This window comes from Oncorhynchus clarkii, chromosome 7 (assembly GCF_045791955.1).
Source record: "Oncorhynchus clarkii lewisi isolate Uvic-CL-2024 chromosome 7, UVic_Ocla_1.0, whole genome shotgun sequence".
NCBI lineage: Eukaryota > Metazoa > Chordata > Actinopteri > Salmoniformes > Salmonidae > Oncorhynchus > Oncorhynchus clarkii.
Genome location: NC_092153.1, coordinates 35838961 through 35859063, shown reverse-complemented (window position 1 = coordinate 35859063; position 20103 = coordinate 35838961). Strand labels below are relative to the sequence as shown.

Here is a 20103-nt window from a genome sequence, read left to right as displayed (position 1 = left end):
CTCAGAATGGCTTGCTATGTTTATCAATTTTGTGGGACAGTACATGGCTAGTTCTCGCAATTCTGTTTGCTGAATTCAGTTTTGTAAAAAGTCCTTGCTGCTTTTGCACATGAGAAAGCAACTCTTTCAACGTAATTGCCCTCTGCTCAGAAGACACATTCCTATATTTCTCTGCATGCTTCGAACGGAAGTGTCGGGACAAGTTGTAGTCTTTCAAGACAGTGATGCTCTCTTTGCACACTAAGCACATAGCTTTCCCTGATACCTCAATAATGAAATATTTCAACGTCCACTCTTGCTGGAACACCCTACATTCATTGTCCACTTTTCTTTTCTTTGATAAAGCACATTTTTTGCGCATTTTCTAGCTAGCTACTATTTGTAACTGTGACGTGTGTGTGTCAGCCTGTCAGTTACTGTCGGTCCTCGTGCAGTTGTTATTTATATGCGCATTCAAGGTAAATGTCCCACAAGCCATGGTAGTTAAATCTTTACACAAAGGCGAGTTTTCATTGGGCTTCTAATTTGAATAACAAATACTTTTTTTCAAAACTTTACTATCACAAATTCTTTGATCTGAGCAGGATTCCACTGGCTGTATTGAATCAGGCCGCATATGGCCCAAGGGCCATAGTTTGCCCAGGCCTGATTTAGAATGAACTCATGTTTTGGGCATGTATTCTTAATTCTAAGTGGTATGCTAATGTGGACAGAGCTCGCCTCTGTCTTAGGTCGTTTTATTGCAGCCTCACTGTGCACTGCACATAGCAGAAGATTTCTATGTAACTTTTTTGTGGTTCCTGAGATGTTCAGCACTTCTATACGTGTTGTGAGATCTTATCATCTTTGCAGTGTGACTGCAATAAAGACTCTCGGATATACTGTATGTCTGCGTTGGGGTAAACCTAAGAATGAAGTATTGTATTGGCATGCATTCTGAGTTCTAAGTGGTATGCTAGTGTGGTTATTGGAACAAAGCAGAAAGACACGTTTCTGATCCTTAAGGAAAATAAAGTAAACCTTCTTCCTTCCCCCCTTCTCACTCACTCACTCACTCACTCACTCACTCACTCAGGTACTGTGTGCTGCTGATCACTGGTGAGGAGCCAGGGTTTGTCCCTGGTAACCGGGCCTTCCTGACCTTCGCCTCGTCCAACACTAAAGACGTCCTGCGCTTCACATATGTCTACCAGAGACAGCAACAACCACTGTGTCAGGCCTTGCTCCACAACCAGGCCCCACTGTTCGCACAGGTTAGTAATAAACACATGCTTTGCTTACAATACACACCCACACAAATGGGCAATAAGGTGTATCGTACAGTACGCACACATTATGCGCTCGTGTTTGATTGCACCACAACAGGTGGTGATACTGGAGAGGCGGAGCCCGGGAGGTAAGGCTGTGTACCGGTCTGTGATTGGTGGATGGAACGGCAGTGACGATGATAAGACCCGCCTCCACGAGCAGCTGGAGCTCCTACAGAGAGACCCCTCCTACCTGAGCTATGACACCACGCTACCTGAACTAAACAACGAATTGTCCCCCGTGAGTCTCGCACTCACACACCTGGTACACACACACACACACCTGCCTACCTGAGCTACAGGTAACTGCCAAAATAAAGGAAAGCCAGAACAGTTTCAATGCACCTTTGCATAGACACTACAAGTATCTGGAACTTTATTGGAGGGATGCGATACCCATTATTCCACGAGCGATTCCATAATTTGGTGTTTTTGTTGATCGAGGTAGGAAACGCTGTCTGGGGCGCCCCTCCAGAATCTCCCGTAAGTGTTCAATTGGGTTGTGATCTGGTGACTGAGACAGCATGGCATATGGTTTAAATCGTTTCATGCTCATCAAACCATTCAGTGACCTTGTGCCCTGTGGATGGGCGCATTGTCATCCTATGGGGGCATAGCCATGGTAGCCAAAATAATGGTTTGCCCAGAATTTGTATACATGACCCTAAGCATGATGGGTTATAATTGCTTAATTAACTCAGGAACCACACGTGTGGAATCACCTGCTTTCAATATTCTGTGTACCTTTTTTACTCAAGTGTTAACCATTATTTTGGCAGTTAATGATGCTACGCTACCTGAACTAAACAACGAACTGACCCCTGTGAGTCACACACACATGCACACCTGGTACACACACACCACACACACCTGAACTATGACGGCACTCTACCTGAACTAAACAGCAATTTCTCTCTTCTTCTCCAACTCTAGATGTTTCTGATTCAGTGGATCAATGCAGCTTACGATTATTTCCTTCAAATCTATGATGACCTTCTCTTCTCCAACTGGTAAGATATTTCTTTATTTGATCCGTTTTCAATTGGGTTAGGTCAGCGGTTCCAAAAACAAGGGGATGTGACCCCGTACGGGAGTTGCCTGATATGAAAATGGGGTCATGGGAAAATGTCCAAAAGCCGGATGAAATTTAAAAATATTTAATATTGTCTTTGTATCTCAAAGTCATTGTAATGTGGTTTACCTTAGAAATCCAAATTTAAAATGATTCAAATCTAAAATACATAATTCAACCACTGAGAGAGCACCCTTAGATCATGGGAGAAGGCGGCACATGTATCATCCCCACAGTGAATGGCTAGGTCCGCTACGTTGCTGTAAAATGGCCTGTTTCCTTATACCACAATCCCTAGTTAGTTCGGTGGCTAATACATTAAATGAAGCCGAGGCAACTCGCCAGCACAAAAGCAGAAATCGTGCTCGAAAAGATGATGAAACCTACCTCGAATAAACCTACCTCACTAGCATAATAGTAGTAGAGAGAAGGATTTTATTTCAGTTTTTATTTCTTTCATCACATTCCCAGTGGGTCAGGAGTTTACATACACTCAGTTAGTATTTGGTGGCATTGCCTTTAAATTGTTTAACTTGGGTCAAACGTTTCGGGTAGCCTTCCACAAGCTTCCCACAATAAGTTGGCTGAATTTTTTGCCCATTCCTCCTAACAGAGCTGGTGTAACTTAGTCAGGTTTGTAGGCCTCCTTGCTCGCACCTGTAATTTCAGTTCTGCCCACACCTTTCCTATAGGATTGAGGTCAGGGCTTTGTGATGGCCACTCCAATACCTTGACTTTGTTGTCCTTAAGCCATTTTGCCACAACTTTGGAGTATGCTTGGAATCTTTGTCCATAAAAGAAGACCCATTTGCAATCAAGCTTTAACTTCCTGACTGATGTCTTGAGATGTTGCTTCAGTATATCCACATAATTTTCCTTTCTCATGATGCCATCTATTTTGTGAAGTGCACCAGTCCCTCCTGCAGCAAAGCAACCCCACAACATGATGCTGCCACCCCCGTGCTTCACGGTTGGGATGGTGTTCTTCGGCTTGCAAGCTTTCCCCTTTTTCCTTTTATACTTGCTTACTATTGTTTGTACAGATGAACGTGGTACCTTCAGTCGTTTGGAAATTGCTCCCAAGGATGAACCAGACTTGTCGAGGTCTACAATTGTTTTCTGAGGTCTTGGCTGATTTCTTTAGATTTTCCCATGATGTCAAGCAAAGAGGCACTGAGTTTGAAGGTAGGCCTTGAAATACATACACAGGTACACCTTCAATTGACTCAAAATGATGTCAATTAGCCTATCAGAAGCTTCTAAAGCCATGACATAATTTTCTGGAATTTTCCAAGCTGTTTTAAGGCACAGTCAACTGTGCGGCTTACAATTGTAGTGAATTTGTATCTGATTCTGAATAGCCTAGTAATCTGAGTTTTTGTAATATTTTCATAATCAATAGGCTGACATGACTTTTTAGCTACAGAATATCTCACCGCCATGCGTTTCCAACTCCTCTCTTTTATTCCTTTCTCATGGGCGCAGAGGGTCTGTCAACAGTGAAATGTGCCTTGTTGTGCAAAACATGTTACTATCGATGTTCCCAAACAGATTTTTACTTGGTTTCACAAATTAAGCACTGGGTAGCTACAGGAGCAAGGTTGGAGAGCCCATGCCATACGGAGTTTGGGCGGTATGTCACCTGTCTTACAGCGAGCGCATGCTCCTCAAAGCGGTTGACGCATGGAGTGAAATGAATGTTCTATTATTTCTCAGCTGCTCATATTATCCACAGCTCAACTAATATACTGAAGTAGCCCATCGAGCATCATTGGAAAACGGACAGTCAGAAAAGCCCACGGCCTCCATTCGCTATTTGAGTGCATACAGATGACATGTCTTTTTTCCCCCTGTTCCTGCCAATTTGATAATGGGCCATTTCTAAATCTAGACTAATTTGACATATTAGTAAAGACAAAATTCTATTGAGAATAGTCTGACGGGTGAAAATATCATCACTTGATGAGAGGAGCAGCCTGAGGCAAGCAACCAAGCCCCCCCCCCCCGACTTTCTCAAATCATCAATAGCATATCGTTGCGTCATGCAGCTGTGGTGGAATATTCAAATCAAGTGAGCGAGACTTTGTCATTTCTTCAAACAATCATCTTGATTTAATAATGAAACCGGCGAACCCACACTCCGAAGTGTGTGTTGCCGAGTGCTTAAAATTATACATATAGTATACAGGGTTTTTTTTATATAGGGGACCTCAAAATGCTTTAATCATGGCTGCACCCCCCCCCCTATGCAGATTGGGCACTATAAACCATTCTGGGTTCATCCTGTCGTTTATCTGCACAGGGGTGTTAATTTACTCCTCGAAGTTTCCCATGAGCAAGGATGAGAGCCAACACTGAAATGTTTGTTCTATTCCTTCAGGCTATCTCGGGTCACACACACATCTAATCTATGAACGCAGGCTTAGTCCGACCAGAGACATATGTCTCACATGCACCACTAATCACAGAATGGAATGTGGCTGGAAAGTTTCACCAAGCCATCACTTAATCAGTTGCCAATCCAAGCTTCAAAGTCTCCTCTCAGTTCAATCAGAATGAAGAGAGTTCTATGAAAGCTACTCCATTGCATGAAAACAACCATGAATTAAAACGGTATCATAACATAATATTGTAATTTTACTACCACACGGCCCATATATGTTTTGATGTCTAAGACATTCTACGGTTTGTATCATTCGCAACCAATGTTCCCTCAAACAACCAATGCTGAGTGCTAACTCGAACGTTGGGAGAATTCCGGCATTCATTAACTGTCAACACTGAGGCTGTACCCGCTTTAAGTTAGTTTTAACAGTGGCCAAGTAGGCTACTATGGCTTTTTGATCATAATGTAGGCCTACCAGAGTGGCCTACCATCAAAAACAGTGTAGAAAATGCATCCCATAACATTTTAACATGGCTGTACTATCATTCAGCCTACAGCAGCAGCCAATGTGTGGTGTTCAATGTAGACCTATATTCCATGAGACTTTTCAAAACAATACGCAGGACTTGACATTTACGTATTTATATACTTGTCCTTCAGATAAGGTGACTGAATGTTGTTCAACGCAAGAAACCACTTTACAAAATAAAATGCATTATTATTCCCATACCATTATTACAGAGAATCAGACAAGTTATGCTACCTTCTGCCTATTGGCTACTTAGCTTATTCAAGCCTGTCTCAAAATACAACACTGACCCTTTAAGACAAAAAAAAAGCTCTTTACTTGACCCGCTTTTCAAAGATGTCTAGAAATCTACACCTTTTGTGTTCTTGTAGGAAGCAATCACTCCCCTATTGCTGACTACAAATGTTCTATAACTGGGCTAATAACTCTTACCTGGCAAAGGATATGAACAGCATGTGCACACATGGCTACATTTAGCTCTTGCTTTGATCTCAAAACAAGTGCATCTATTCACGACCACAGCTGTAAACACAGTCCAGTTCAAAGTAAATGACACAGATCCATATATGCCTATTGCTTATTTGCATATAGGCAAATGGATTGGTTATGAAAAAAAATGTGTTATGCCACACTGGTCTGTGTAGAGGACGGCCTGAGTCGTGGGCAATAGAATCCTACTCCGATGCTTTCTGCCGACAACAAAATCTCTTACGTAGTTTGTTTTGTTTTGGTATGTTGCATTGAAACTGGCTAATAATGCGTTCAATGTATAACATTTATATTAACTGTCAGGGAAAACTCTAGAAAGTGGAGTTCAATCTCGTGCTTCTCTCCGTGGGCTGATATTTCTTCTGCGCGCTGCAGTCTCGGGGCTCCTGCGTGTCCGCGCAATTGCGCAGCTTAGAGGGAACATTGTTCAGAACTAAGTTGCCAAATAACTCTAAATCTAGCTGACAGGACCTGTTTCAAATGATCACTTTTACACTCAACATAGTCACTTCATATGCGGTCTTGCTCCAGAATGGGGAAAATATCTATCTATTATATTCTTCTTTTTAAAAAATCACATGAAATAATGGTACGGGACTTATAAGCATACAGTGCATTTGAAAAGTATTCAGACCCCTTGACTTTTCAGTTTTCCCACATTTTGTTACATTACAGCCTTTTTCTAAAATTGATTAAATTGTTTTTTTCCCCCTCGTCAATCTACACACAATATCCCATAATGACAAAGCAAATCGTTTTTTTGGTCATTTTTACAAATTTATTAAAAATAAACTGAAATATCACATTTACATAAGTATTCAGACCCTTTACTCAGTACTTTGTTGGAACACCTTTGGCAGCGATTACAGCCTTTGGTCTTCTTGGGTATGACGCTATAAGCTTGGCACACCTGTATTTGGGGAGTTTCTCCCATTCTCAAGCTCTGTTAGGTTGGATGGGAAGTGTCGCACAGCTAGTTTCAGGTCTCTCCAGAGATGTTTGATCAGGTTCCAGTCCGGGCTCTGGCTGGGCCACTCAAGGACATTCAGAGACTTGTCCCGAAGCCAATCCTGTGTTGTCTTGGCTGTGTGCAGCCTATGGCCTATGGCATGGAGTTTAGCCAGATAACATACAGTAGGCCAACTCCATTTTCTGTTCTTCTGAAATAAATGTTCTTCATATGATATTGTTTCTTTAGACCTGGCTAAAAATAAATTATGGATTTATTGTGATGGTGTACAGTATATTAAATAGATTTATGAGGCTTTTTAAATGTAGATGTTCCAAAGGAGCACATCAGCTCAGCGGCTTGAATGCAGCTTGTATGCGTGGAGGCCTGGATATGCTAAACGTTTTTATGTTAATTAATGGTCAATTACAGTGAGACCGGCATACTTTTGCATGACAGTAATTGGCTGACACATTTTTATGACCTCCACAGCCCTAGTCATAGTCGCAAATGTAAAAGTATGAGAGAGAGTGCGTTGAGGAGACAATCAGAAATACTGACAATGATTGCAGTTGAAAGTCATAGCCCAAAACAAATATAAGTAAACATTGGCTGTTGATTATAGTTTTTTTTTCACATGGTTGTTGATGTGGGCCACAAAAAGTTTATCTACCTCTTGGTTAGATGGTGATTGACACAATTCTGCAACACATTTATTAAACCTTTTGTTGGTGTTTTATGGTAGAACAAAATTGACAGCGAAGTATCATATACTATAAATCTATCATCTAAACTTGTTGATGTTTGTCTTCTAGGCGGGAGATGATGCCCATCCTGTCTCTCATCTTTTCTGCTCTGTTCATCCTCTTTGGTACTGTCATCATCCAGGCCTTCAGGTGAGCATGGGAGCCTCCGCCTCTGGGGCTGGGACTCAAAGTTAGTTTACATACCGTAGGACTGCTAACTGGCCTAAATATGTAAATATATACATGAAAAATAAGCTTGAAATAGTCATGGTCTAAATGACTCAACCAAAAACGCATACAGTACCAGTCAAAAGCTTGGACACACCTGCTTATTCCAGGGCTTTTCTTTATTTGTACTATTTTCTACATTGTAGAATACTAGTGAAGACATAAAAACTATGAAATAACACACGGAATCATGTAGTAACCAGAAAAGTGTTCATCAAATCTAAATATATTTGAGATTCTTCAAAGTAGCAACCCTTTGCCTTGAGGACAGCTTTGCACACTCTTGGCATTCTCTTAACCAGCTCCATGAGGTGCATTTAAATTAACAGGTGTGCCTTGTTAAAAGTTAATTTGTGGAATTTCTTTCCTTAATGCGTTTCAGCCAATAAGTTGTGTTGTGACAAGGTAAGGGTGGTATACAGAAGACAGCCCTATTTGGTAAAAGACCAAGTCCATATTATGGCAAGAACAGGTCAAATAAGCAAAGAGAAACCACAGTCCGTCATTACTTTAAGACATGAAGGTCAGTGAATCTGGAAAATTTCAAGAACTTTGAAAGTTTCTTGAAGTGCAGTCGCAAAAACCATCATGCTCTATCTATGGTGAAACTATCTCACGAGGACCACCACAGGAATGGAAGACCCAGAGTTACTTCTGCTGCAGAGGATAAGTTCAGTAGAGTTAACTGCACATCAGATTGCAGCTCAAATAAATGCTTCACAGAGTTCAAGTAACAGACACATCTCAACATCAACTGTTCAGAGGAAACTGCGTGAATCAGGCCTTCCTTCATGGTCGAATTGCTTTAAAGAAACCACTACTAAAGAACACCAGTAAGAAGAGACTTGCTTGGGCCAGGAAACACGAGCGATGGACATTATACCAGTGGAAATCTGTCATTTGGTCTGATGAGTCCAAATGTAAGGTTTTTGGTTCCAACCGCCGTGTCTTTGTGAGACGCAGGTCAACGGATGATCTCCGCATGTGTGGTTTCCACCGTGAAGCATGGAGGAGGAGGTGTGATGGTGTGGGGTGCTTTGCTGTTTGCACTGTCTGGGATTTATTTCAAATTCAAGGCACACGTAACCAATATGGCTAACACAGCATTCTGAGGCGATACGCCATCCCATCTGGTTTGCGCTTAGTGGGACTATCATTTGTTTTTCAACAGGACAATGACCCAAACACACCTCCAGGTTGTGTAAGGGCTATTTGACCAGGAAGGAGAGTGAGGCATCAGATGACCTGGCCTCCACAATCACCCGTACTCAACCCAATTGAGATGGTTTGGGATGAGTTAGACCGCAGAGGTAAGGAAACAAGTGCTCGTGATATGTGGGAACTCCTTCAAGACTGTTGGAAAAGCATTCTTCATGCAGCTCATTGAGAGAATGCCTAGCCTGTTCAAAGCTGTCCTCAAGGCAAAAGGTGGCTACTTTGAAGAATCTCACATATAAAATATGTTTTGATTTGTCTGACACCTTTTTTATTACTACATGATTCCGTATGTGTTATTTCATAGTTTTGATGTCTTCACTGTTATTCTACAATGTAGAAAATAATAAAAATAAAAACTCTTCAATGAGTAGGTGTGTCCAAACTTGACTAACTATATCTAAGTTGAGCTTTTTTTGTGAACCAGGAAATCAATAGCTAACTCATGAATTCTTCTTTGTAGGCTCCACAAGCCCGACATATATATTATTTTATCAGGATTTGTTGAGACAGTATTTACAATAGAAACATGTAGAATCCCATTTGTCTTTCTGAAATATACTTGGAAAGCACCTGATGCTGCACATTTGTATGTTTGGAGAGTTAACTCAACCTTAAACATAGACTTTTCAGTCAGTGTCAGTAGTCGAGCGATAAGTCATATGTCTTCTGATAGCAGACAGACATACAGCTGTTCTCTCACCGTTTGTTCATCACTAGTGACTCGGGTGAAGAGAAGCCTCCCCAAAAACCAAAGCCAAAGAACCCACCAAAGACTGAAGACTCACCTGGTAGAGCCAATACTTCCAGGTAACAATAAAATAAAAGAATGCGTGCATGCATGCGCAAGGATATTTATCTTCGTTATCATAACGAGTATTCACCCTCTTCTCTCCTCTCTCCCCACCTGCCAGTCGTCCTCCTAAGAAGGACTTTGTGGAGGTGACGGAGCTGACAAACATCACCTACATCAGTAACTTGGTCAAGCTGAGACCTGGTCACATCAACGTGGTCCTAGTCCTCACTGACGCTTCCAAGAATGCTCTGCTCAGGAAGTACGCCAAAGAGGTTTTCTCCTTCTCCGGGTAAGATGCTACACACTGCTTAGCCTCTGTTGCAAAATATATACTTTTTTTTTTCATATATAAATGAATGAGACAAAAATGTATAAGTAATGGTTACAGAAAATGTACTGCTTTAGAAAATAACCTCAACACTTTATTTTGTGTCAGAAATTAAATGCATTCTGTGTTATATTGTATTATGCCACAATTGCTCTAGTGATTAGTGTATTTTTGTGCCACACCCACTCTGTCTCTGTCTGTGATTGTGTCTGTCTCTCTATGCCCACCCTCAGGACCCAGACCCTACACTTCTCCTTCCTGAATGCAGACAAACACAGCCAGTGGATGCCATCTCTCTTGGAGTCTTGTCCTACTGCAGCCCGGGTCCTGACCCACGGAGAGGAGGAGGAAGGGGGAGGAGGAGAGGGGGATGAATACTCCTCTCCCTTCTCAGGTCGTCCCAGAGACTTCACAGGCCATGTTCTGGCACTCAATGGACACAAGAAGTACTTCTGTCTCTTCAGACCTGTCTTCACTGGGGACACGGACACTGGAGGAGAGAGCTCAAGCTCATCATCTTCATCATTTGACGAAGGCTCCAGGAGAAAGTCTCGGTCAAGGTCGCGATCCCAGTCGAGCTCACGTTCAAGGTCCAGGGAGGAGGGGGGTTTGTCGGGTAGGGGTGGGAGGGGTGGTGGGCGGGCCTCCAGGGCTACCAGTCTGGAGGTGCACCATAAGCTGGACAGGCTGGGGCTGTGGATGGAGAGGCTGATGGAGGGGACTCTGCCCAGGCACAGCGTCCCTGGCTGGCCTGGGTTGGACACCACCTCCCCAAGCTCCAGCCCCGCTCCCCAGAACTGAGGAACCACACTGGACTGGACCCGACCGGACCCATATGAAGTGTAAATGAGATTTCTGCAGCTTAAACGTAGCCAGTAGTCATTATGCAAAGCCAAATGAATAATACAGAAGATTAATATAACCCTATAAAGTATACCAACCTTGTCCCAGATCTGTTTGTGCTTTCTTGCGAATGCCAACTTCAGGTGTGACAATGGTCATAGGAGTTGGCCAGATGGCACAAACTGATCCGGGACCAGGCAAGAAACTGAAGCTCCATTTACCCTATCACAACAATCATTTTTTACTTTAGCTTTAGGGACTGTAGTAGGTGAAGCTTCAAATGCACTGATCTTGCCATTGTCTTTCATAGGAAGCTGTTAACCCGGAATTAGGGCTTGAGACAATTGACGTGTAGCACTGTAAAGCACTGACTACTGTATGTTTGGATATTTTGTTGTAAATAAACACCAAGGACCCTATTCAATAACCACCAGCTCTTAGGATTTAAAGAAAGGGGGAGGGGGAGGGGGGGGGGGGGAGTATATTATGTGCAATTCAGAGGAGGCTGGTGGGGTGAGCTATAGGAGGACAGGCTCATTGTGATGGTTGGAATGGAATCAATGGAATGGAGTCAAACGTTGTTTCCATGTGTTTGATGTGTTTGGTACCATTCCGTTGATTCCGTTCCAGCCATTACAATGAGCCCTTCCTCCGATAGCTCCTCTCACCAGCTGCCTTTGGTTCAATTATGGGGGGGGATTGGGGGGGGGGGGGATTACGTAGGTTAGGATCCATGTACTGAACAAAATGATGTGAAGCAAAAAAAAAATCTCATGTACAGTTTTAAACTAGGGTCCTGTTCAAAGGAATACATGTTTGAAACAGGAAAAGCAAACTCGTTTTTGTAGCACAAATTCAGGTATGACCTCCCTTTTCACGACATTTCCTCCTATTTCATGCTTACTGAACTTTTACCACAGTAACGCTGGACTAAGGTCAGTTTGGCTTATTCTTTCCTAATGGTTAGGACTTGGGGGTGCTAAACTGTTCCTAGCTGGTTGAATAGAGCCCTTGGTGTTCTCTGCTGCTGCTCAGGGCCAGGTCCCCAAGCTGGAGATCTCAGTACAACTATTTTATAAATATTTATTTCCCTTTGCAGATCAGGCAGAAAGGTTGAATCATCCTTCTGTCTCGTTTCTTTTCTTTTACTTTCGTTTTGAGTCCGTGCCCTTAAATATACCGCTATGGATTTTATTGCATGTCTTTGTCAGAAGAATATTCTGTGTTTTGTCACCGTGAGATTTGCAAAGCTCCATCAACTTTATTCCACAACTCTTTCCTTCCTGTACCTCATGATGTGCTTGTGAACCATGCTTGTGTGATGATGAGTAACCTTGCCTGAGACCTGAAGACTTTGGTTAAGGCTTTAGCTTAGCGAGCTAAACAGTTTGTGCTTGAAACCGTATGGTCCATGGTTCAAACCCAGTCGGTCACACTTGCACACAAGGTTTGCATAAGATGTCCTTTACTTGCATTCTTGCTACAGAATGATTTCCCGCTCGCTAAGTTATACATATAAACTACGTAGATATTTCACTTTGCCTGCTTTTTCATTTGAATGTGTTTCTCATGTCCATGTCCAATATTGGTGCTGATGAGAGATTTAATCCAACGTACATTTGAGGAGTTGAACTGTTTGGGAGAGTCGGTAGTACTGTAGTCCATTTTAAACGATTAGTATGAAATGATGTGAAATATAGAATTATTTGATGTGCTGTTGCTATTTATTTGATGTAACTATGCTTCCTAACATGAATAAACATTTTCTAAATCTTTATCACTCACAGTAATAGATTGATGTGGAATAAAGATACCAGCGAAGTGTGACAAAATATTATACATGTATTGGATACAAATTGATCAATGTACTGTCAATAACATACTGAAATCTCGATTACTCATGAACAATGAAAATGCATAAATATACATCGTTGACATAGCACTACTGTCCAGTCCTCACGTGCTACCCCCCCCCCTCCAGTGGTTGTTATAACAGGTTAATACTAGTTGGGGATCTTGACGACTTTCTTCATGGACAGGTCTTCTGGACCGAAGGAGACAGGAAGCAGCTCGCTGACTTTCATCTCTATGTATGAGCCGTCTGGCTTAGTCAGGTACACGTCCCAGTTGGCCCCAAACTGGAGAAAAACACGTTGTACATTGGGGCAAAAAAGTATTTAGTCAGCCACCAATTGTGCAAGTTCTCCCACTTAAAAAGATGAGAGAGGCCTGTAATTCGTCATAGGTACACTTCAACTATGACAGACAAAATTAGAAGAAAAAAATCCAGAAAATCACATTGTAGGATTTTTAATGAATTTATTTGCAAATGATGGTGGAAAATAAGTATTTGGTAACAAAAGTTTATCTTAATACTTTGTTATAAACCCTTTGTTGGCAATGACAGGTCAAACGTTTTCTGTAAGTCTACACAAGGTTTTCAAACACTGTTGCTGGTATTTTGGCCCATTCCTCCATGCAGATCTCCTCTAGAGCAGTGATGTTTTGGGGCTGTTGCTGGGCAACACAGACTTTCAACTCCCTCCAAAGATTTTCTATGGGGTTGAGATCTGGAGACTGGCTAGGCCACTCCAGGACCTTGAAATGCTTCTCCTTCATTGCCCGGGTGGTGTGTTTGGGATCATTGTCATGCTGAAAGACCCAGCCACGTTTCATCTTCAATGCCCTTGCTGATGGAAGGAGTTTTTCACTCAAAATCTCACGATACATGGCCCCATTCATTCTTTCCTTTACACGGATCAGTCGTCCTGGTCCCTTTGCAGAAAAACAGCCCCAAAGCATGATGTTTCCACCCCCATGCTTCACAGTAGGTATGGTGTTCTTTGAATGCAACTCAGCATTCTTTGTCCTCCAAACACGACGAGTTGAGTTTTTACCAAAAAGGTATATTTTAGTTTCATCTGACCATATGACATTCTCCCAATCTTCTTCTGGATCATCCAAATGCTCTCTAGCAAACTTCAGACGGGCCTGGACATGTACTGGCTTAAGCAGGGGGACACGTCTGGCACTGCAGGATTTGAGTTCCTGGCGGCGTAGTGTGTTACTGATGGTAGGCTTTTTGTTACTTTGTTCCCAGCTCTCTGCAGGTCATTCACTAGGTCCCCCCGTGTGGTTCTGGGATTTTTGCTCACCGTTCTTGTGATCATTTTGACCTCACGGGGTGAGATCTTGCGTGGAGCCCCAGATCGAGGGAGATTATCAGTGGTCTTGCATGTCTTCAATTTCCTTATAATTGCTCCCACAGTGGATTTCTTCAAACCAAGCTGCTTACCTATTGCAGATTCAGTCTTCCCAGCCTGGTGCAGGTCTACAATTCTGATTCTGGTGTCCTTTGACAGCTCTTTGGTCTTGGCCATAGTGGAGTTTGGAGTGTGACTGTTTGAGGTTGTGGACAGGTGTCTTTTATACTAATAACAAGTTCAAACAGGTGCCATTAATACAGGTAACGAGTGGAGGACAGAGGAGCCTCTTAAAGAAGAAGTTACAGGTCTGTGAGAGCCAGAAATCTTGCTTGTTTGTAGGTGACCAAATACTTATTTTCCACCATAATTTGCAAATAAATTAATTAAAAATCCTACAATGTGATTTTCCTCTTTTTAGGTGGGAGAACTTGCACAATTGGTGGCTGACTAAATACTTTATTGCCCCACTGTATATGAAGCATCAGCAAAACTTTAGATTAAGTTTCCTGCTCTATAACTACTTTAGTCATCAGAATGTAGGCATTGTAACAGAAGTAGACCTACTACACCTACAGTATAGATGAATGACAGACCATTTCTCTTCCTCCTAGGATGCAAGGCTTGAATTATCCTTACCTCTCTCATGAACTGTCTGCAGCCACCGCATGGTGAGATGAACTGGTCATCTAAGTCACTGCAAACAAATTGATATGAAGACATTTTACAACACCGTCAATGAGAAGAATGCTATTGTCCTTGCACTGCACTATGCAACATGCAGGTTGGCATGTATTGGGGTGACTCATACTGGAGGCAGCTCTGCAGAGTGGTCACTAGCTGGCACAGCCGCAAAGTCATATATAATCTAATTTTAAACCCAACTGTAACCTTAACCACACTGTTAACCCTAAATGTCAACCAATTTGTTTTTTTCCTTACATATATTTTTACAATATAGCCAATTTTGACTCCAGCTGGCCCATCTAGCGGAAACTGCTCAGTTCTGCCTCCAGGGCGAGACTCGTGACGATAAACGTCAACCTGCCTCGAACACATTTGTATAAGAACATTGATAGTTACCAAGATGTTATAACACTATCCTGACACTAGGAGTCAGCATTAGACTTGAATTATTGAGATGAGGAATGTACACATATCAAAATGTATTTATCACATCCGCCGCATACAACAGTCTATGAGTTTACTGTGAAATGCTGGCTTGTGAACCTTACCAACGATGCAGAGTCGTAATTTTTTTTAAATCAAAAAATAGTAACTAATACAAGGAATACAATACTCAAGAATGGGGCTACATACAGGGAGTATCAGTATCAGGTCAATGTGCAGAGGTACTCGAGGGAGATACATGGTACAGTGCATTCGGAAAGTATTTAGACCCCTTGAATTTTTCCACATTTGGTGACGTTTCAGCCTTACTCTAAAATGGATTAAACACATTTTTTGCTCATCAATCTACACAAAACCCCATAATGACAAAGCAAAAACTGTTAAAAAAAAAATTGTTGCAAATTTTTAAATCATGGAAATATCACATTTACATAAGTATTCAGACCCTTTACTCAGTACTTTATTGAAGGGCCTTTTGCAGCGATTACAGCCTTTGGTCTTCTTGGGTATGACGCCACAAGCGTGGCACACCTGTGTTTGGGGAGTATCTCACATTCTTCTCTGCAGATCCTCTCAAGCTCTGTCAGGTTGGATGTGGAGCATCGCTTCACAGCTATTTTCAGGTCTCCAGAGATGTTTGATCGGGTTCAAGTCCTGGCTCTGGCTGGGCCACTCAAGGACATTCAGAGACTTATCCCGAAGCCACTCCTGCATTGTCTTGGCTGTGTGCTTAGGGTCGTTGTCCTGTTGGAAGGTGAACCTTCCTGGTCCTGAGCACTCTGGAGCAGGTTTTCATCAAGGATCTCTCTGTACTTTTCCCATTCATCTTTCCCTCCATCCTGAATAGTCTCCAAGTCCCTACTGCTGAAAAACATCCCCACAGCATGATGCTGCCACCACCATGCTTCACCGTAGTGATGGTGCCAGGTTTCCTCCAGACGTGACGCTTGGCATTCAGGCCAAAGAGTTCAATCTTGATTTCATCAGATCAGAGAATCTTGTTTCTCATGTTCTGAGAGTCCTTTAGGTGCCTTTTTGGCAAACTCCAAGCGTGCTGTCATGTGCCTTTTTACTGAGGAGTGGCATCCGTCTGGCCACTCTACCATAAAGGCCTGATTGGTGGAGTGCAGCAGAGACGGTTGTCTTTCTGGAAGTTTCTCCCATTTCAACAGAACTCTGGAGCTCTGTTAGAGACCATCAGGTTCTTTCCTGACACCTCCCTGACCAAGGCCCTTCTCCCCCGATTGCTCACTTTGGTCGGTCGGCCAGCTCTAGGGAGAGACTCGGTTGTTCTAAACTTCTTCCATTTTGAGTATGATTGATGTCACTGTGTTCTTGGGGACCTTCAATGCTACAGAAATGTTTTGGTACCCTTCCCCAGATCTGTGCCTTGACACAGTCCTGTCTCGGAGCTCTACGGACAATTGCTTCTGAGACCTTTCCAAATCATGTCCAATCAATTTAATTTAGGTGGACTCCAAGTTGTAGAAACGTCTCAAGGACGATCAATGGAAACCGGATGTACCTGAGCTCAATTTCGAGTCTCATAGCAACGGGTCTGAATAGTTACGTAAATAAGGTATTTATATTTCTGTTTTTGTCATTATGCGGTATTGTGTGTAGATTGATGAGGAATTATTTTTTAAATCCATTTTAGAATAAGGCTGTAACATAACATCTGGATAAAGTCTAAGGGTCTATATAAGTTCTGAATGCACTGTATATACACAGGTATGTGGACACCCCCTTCAAATTAGTGGATTTGTCTGTTTCAGCCACACCCATTGCTGACAGGTATATAAAATCGAGCACACAGCCACGCAATCTCCATTGATAAATATTGGCATTAGAATGGCCTTACTGAAGAGCTGACTGAAGACTTTTAACATGGCGCCATCATAGGATGCCACTTTTTTAACAAGTCAATTTGTCAAATTTCTGCCATGCTAGAAGCTCCCGCGGTAAATTGTAAGTGCTGTTATTGTGAAGTGGAAATGTCTAGGAGCAACAGCCGCCAAGTGGTAGGTCACACAAGCTCATAGAACAGGACCGCCAAGTGCTGAAGCGCGTGGTGCGTAAAAATCTTCTCAATTGCAACACTCACTACCGAGTTCCAAACTGCCTCTGGAAACAACGTCAGCACAATAACTGTTCGTCGGGAGCTTCATGAAATAGGTTTCCATGGCTGAGCAGCTGCACACAAGCCTAAGATCACAATGTCAAACGTCGGCTGGAGTGGTGTAAAGCTCGCCACCATTGGACTCTGGAGCAGTGGAAACGTTTCATATGGAGTGATGAGTCACGCTTCAGCATCTGGCAGTCTGACGGACGAATCTGGGTTTGGTGGATGCCAGGAGAACGCTACCTGCCCCAATGCAGAGCGCTAACTGTAAAGTTTTGTGGATGAGGAATAATGGTCTGGGGCTGTTTTTCAAGGTTCGGGCTAGGCCCCTTAGTTCCAGTGAAGAGAAATATTAACGCTACAATGACATTCTAGACAATTCTGTGCTTCCAACTTTGTGGCAACAGTTTGGGTAAGGCCCTTTTCTGTTTCAGTGACAGTGCCCCTCTGTGCAAAGCGAGGTCCTTACAGAAATTGATTGTTAAGATTGACTCTAGAAGAACTTGACTGGCCTGCACAGAGCCCTGACCTCAACCCCATTGAACACCTTTGGGATGAATTGGAACGCCAACTGAGAGCCAGGTCTAATTGCCCAACATCAGTGCCCGACCTCACTAATGCTCTTGTGGCTGAATGAAAGCATGTCCCCGTATTGTAAGTGGTAGCTCTAGGCTTTAGCTCAGAGTGGATGTTGTCTGCAACAAATGCTTTTTGGTTGGGACACGTTCTTATAGTCACTGTGGGGGACGACATCGTCTATGCACTTATTGATATAGCCTGTGACTGTTGTGGTAAATGGCTCAATGTTATTGGATTAATTCCAAAACATATCCCAGTCTGTACTAGTAAACAGTCTTGTAGCCTCGCGTCTGCTTCGCCTGACCACTTCCGTATTGAGTCTATCACTGCTACTTCCTGTTTGAGCTTTTGTTTGTAATCAGGAAGCAGGAGAATGGAGTCATGGTCAAATTTTGCCGAAGGAAGGACAAGGGAGGGTCTTGTATGCGTTTCTGTGGGAGAATAAAAGTGGTCTAGAGTTTTATCCCGCGCCAGTAGGGGCGCTAAGTGAGGTAGGATTGGTTTTAAGTTTCCCTGTGTTATTCACCACCCACCAGAAACGCTGAGGTGAGCGGTTTCTTGTTTGTTTATTGCCCCATACAGTTTGTTGAGTGCCAGAGTGGTGTTGGCTTGTGGAGGAATGTAGACAGCCGTGTAATTATGGATGAGATCTCTCTTGGTAGATAAGTCTGCAGTTTACCATGAGATATTCTTTATCAGGTGAGCAAAAGCTTGAGACCAGTTGTTATTTATGAAAAAAACACATACTGTCTCCTTTCGTTTTCGGTTGTCTGTCATAGGAAAGAGCAGGTGTTCTTAATCATTTGTACACTCAGTGTAGAACTACCTGGCGATAGCGATGGCCTTGAAGCTACGGCGTCCCTCTGACACTGCTTTAGCGATGGTGTTCCTCTCTGCACACACACCCAGGTTGTTACACGCGTTCTCCACATTGCAACCTGAAGAGACGATAGATCACATTTACTGTCATGCACAGCGCTTTTCACTTGGTTTCAAAGGGCTTAAAACAAAGGCAAAGCAGACAGAGCTGAAGACGTCTCCCCTGTTCCCTCTAAAGATCTTATATGATTGGTCAATTGATGGATTGGTTGATTTGAAAATACCAAGCATCCTCTTGCAAATAAATGTGTCTTTAGGCCAAGGAGATTACTTGGTTTCGATAGTTTTCCCCTAATTAATCATTAACAGGTTATGCAAAACCAGTCAGTCGAGAGCACAGTGTACTCAACAAAGTTATTGAAGTCCTTTGAATTTACTGACTGTTCATGTATTGTTAAATAACCTAGTTATGCTTGTGCACAAAAAGGCTTCTTGCCCACTTGAGCTAAATTCCTTTCTGACTAGATTCTAACGGACTAACTGATTAATTTCTGACTGAGTAAATTCCAACGCTGAGGGAACAAGTGTGAATAATCTACAGAACTGTAGAACACAGACAGTTACATCATTCTGAACATCACAGGCCTGCTTCATATGTGGTTATTCCTTGGTTCAGGAACGTTGAAACATTGGATTTTACACACGTACATATTCCTGCTCGTGATTAGAAGCAATCTTTGTCACACATTTGACAGTGTAAACGTTACAGGGTAATAATGTATTTTACAGAGTGTGGGATATGCCTATTTCCTGGTTATCGATCTATTCTAAAGTTCTTGATTAAAATGTAGACGTTCTGTACATTTTTTACTTTACTGTAACACGTGCATCTAACGTCGGATCCTTCTCCACTATAAGTCTTCCCAGTTCAATGTTATAGCTAAACGACAACACGTTCCCAGTCAACTTACCTGGTCAAATAGATCGAACTAAACGTATACTGATTGTCAGATGTAGGTATTTTCTTTTAAGATCAAGTAAACTCAATCAATAGATTTGAAGTGATAGATGATATCTCACCTGTGAACACTCTGCCGTCGTGGGCCAGAAGGGCAGCCCCGACCCTGAAATTGCTGTAGGGACAGTAGGAAAACTCCTTGGCCTCCAGGGACTGATGGATAAGCCCTTCTACCGTTACCCTGTCTGGGAGGTGGAGGAGCTGCGACCCCTGGTCCTTACCATGGAGCATCTCGATCGGCAGGTCTCCCATACTGGCTCTGAGTCTGTCTGTGGTGTGAATCTGTGGGTGTTGGTGCCTGTGTCTGTTCTTGTTGAGTTTCTCTGACTTTCTGTGGAGGTAT

General features: G+C 42.7%; 2 protein-coding genes across 2 annotated transcripts in view; one reads left to right on the top strand and one right to left on the bottom strand.

Annotated features, from left to right (window-relative positions):
* LOC139413231 (dnaJ homolog subfamily C member 16-like) overlaps positions 1 to 12663 on the top strand; it is a 27467-nt gene extending 14804 nt beyond the window's left edge. The window contains exons 10-16 of the mRNA XM_071160371.1: positions 1076 to 1253; positions 1366 to 1548; positions 2241 to 2317; positions 7548 to 7628; positions 9642 to 9731; positions 9836 to 10006; positions 10279 to 12663. Of these exons, the coding sequence (XP_071016472.1) occupies positions 1076 to 1253; positions 1366 to 1548; positions 2241 to 2317; positions 7548 to 7628; positions 9642 to 9731; positions 9836 to 10006; positions 10279 to 10846 (1348 nt within the window). The 3' untranslated portion in view covers positions 10847 to 12663. The remainder of the gene's footprint in view (positions 1 to 1075; positions 1254 to 1365; positions 1549 to 2240; positions 2318 to 7547; positions 7629 to 9641; positions 9732 to 9835; positions 10007 to 10278) is intronic.
* On the bottom strand, positions 12594 to 20103 carry LOC139413233 (cytidine deaminase-like). The gene is made up of 4 exons (XM_071160373.1): positions 19823 to 20103; positions 18750 to 18861; positions 14731 to 14788; positions 12594 to 13026 (listed from the first exon to the last, which is right to left on the bottom strand). The coding sequence occupies exons 1-4, from the start codon at positions 20010 to 20012 to the stop codon at positions 12892 to 12894; spliced, it is 495 nt and encodes a 164-aa protein (XP_071016474.1). The 5' UTR covers positions 20013 to 20103; the 3' UTR covers positions 12594 to 12891.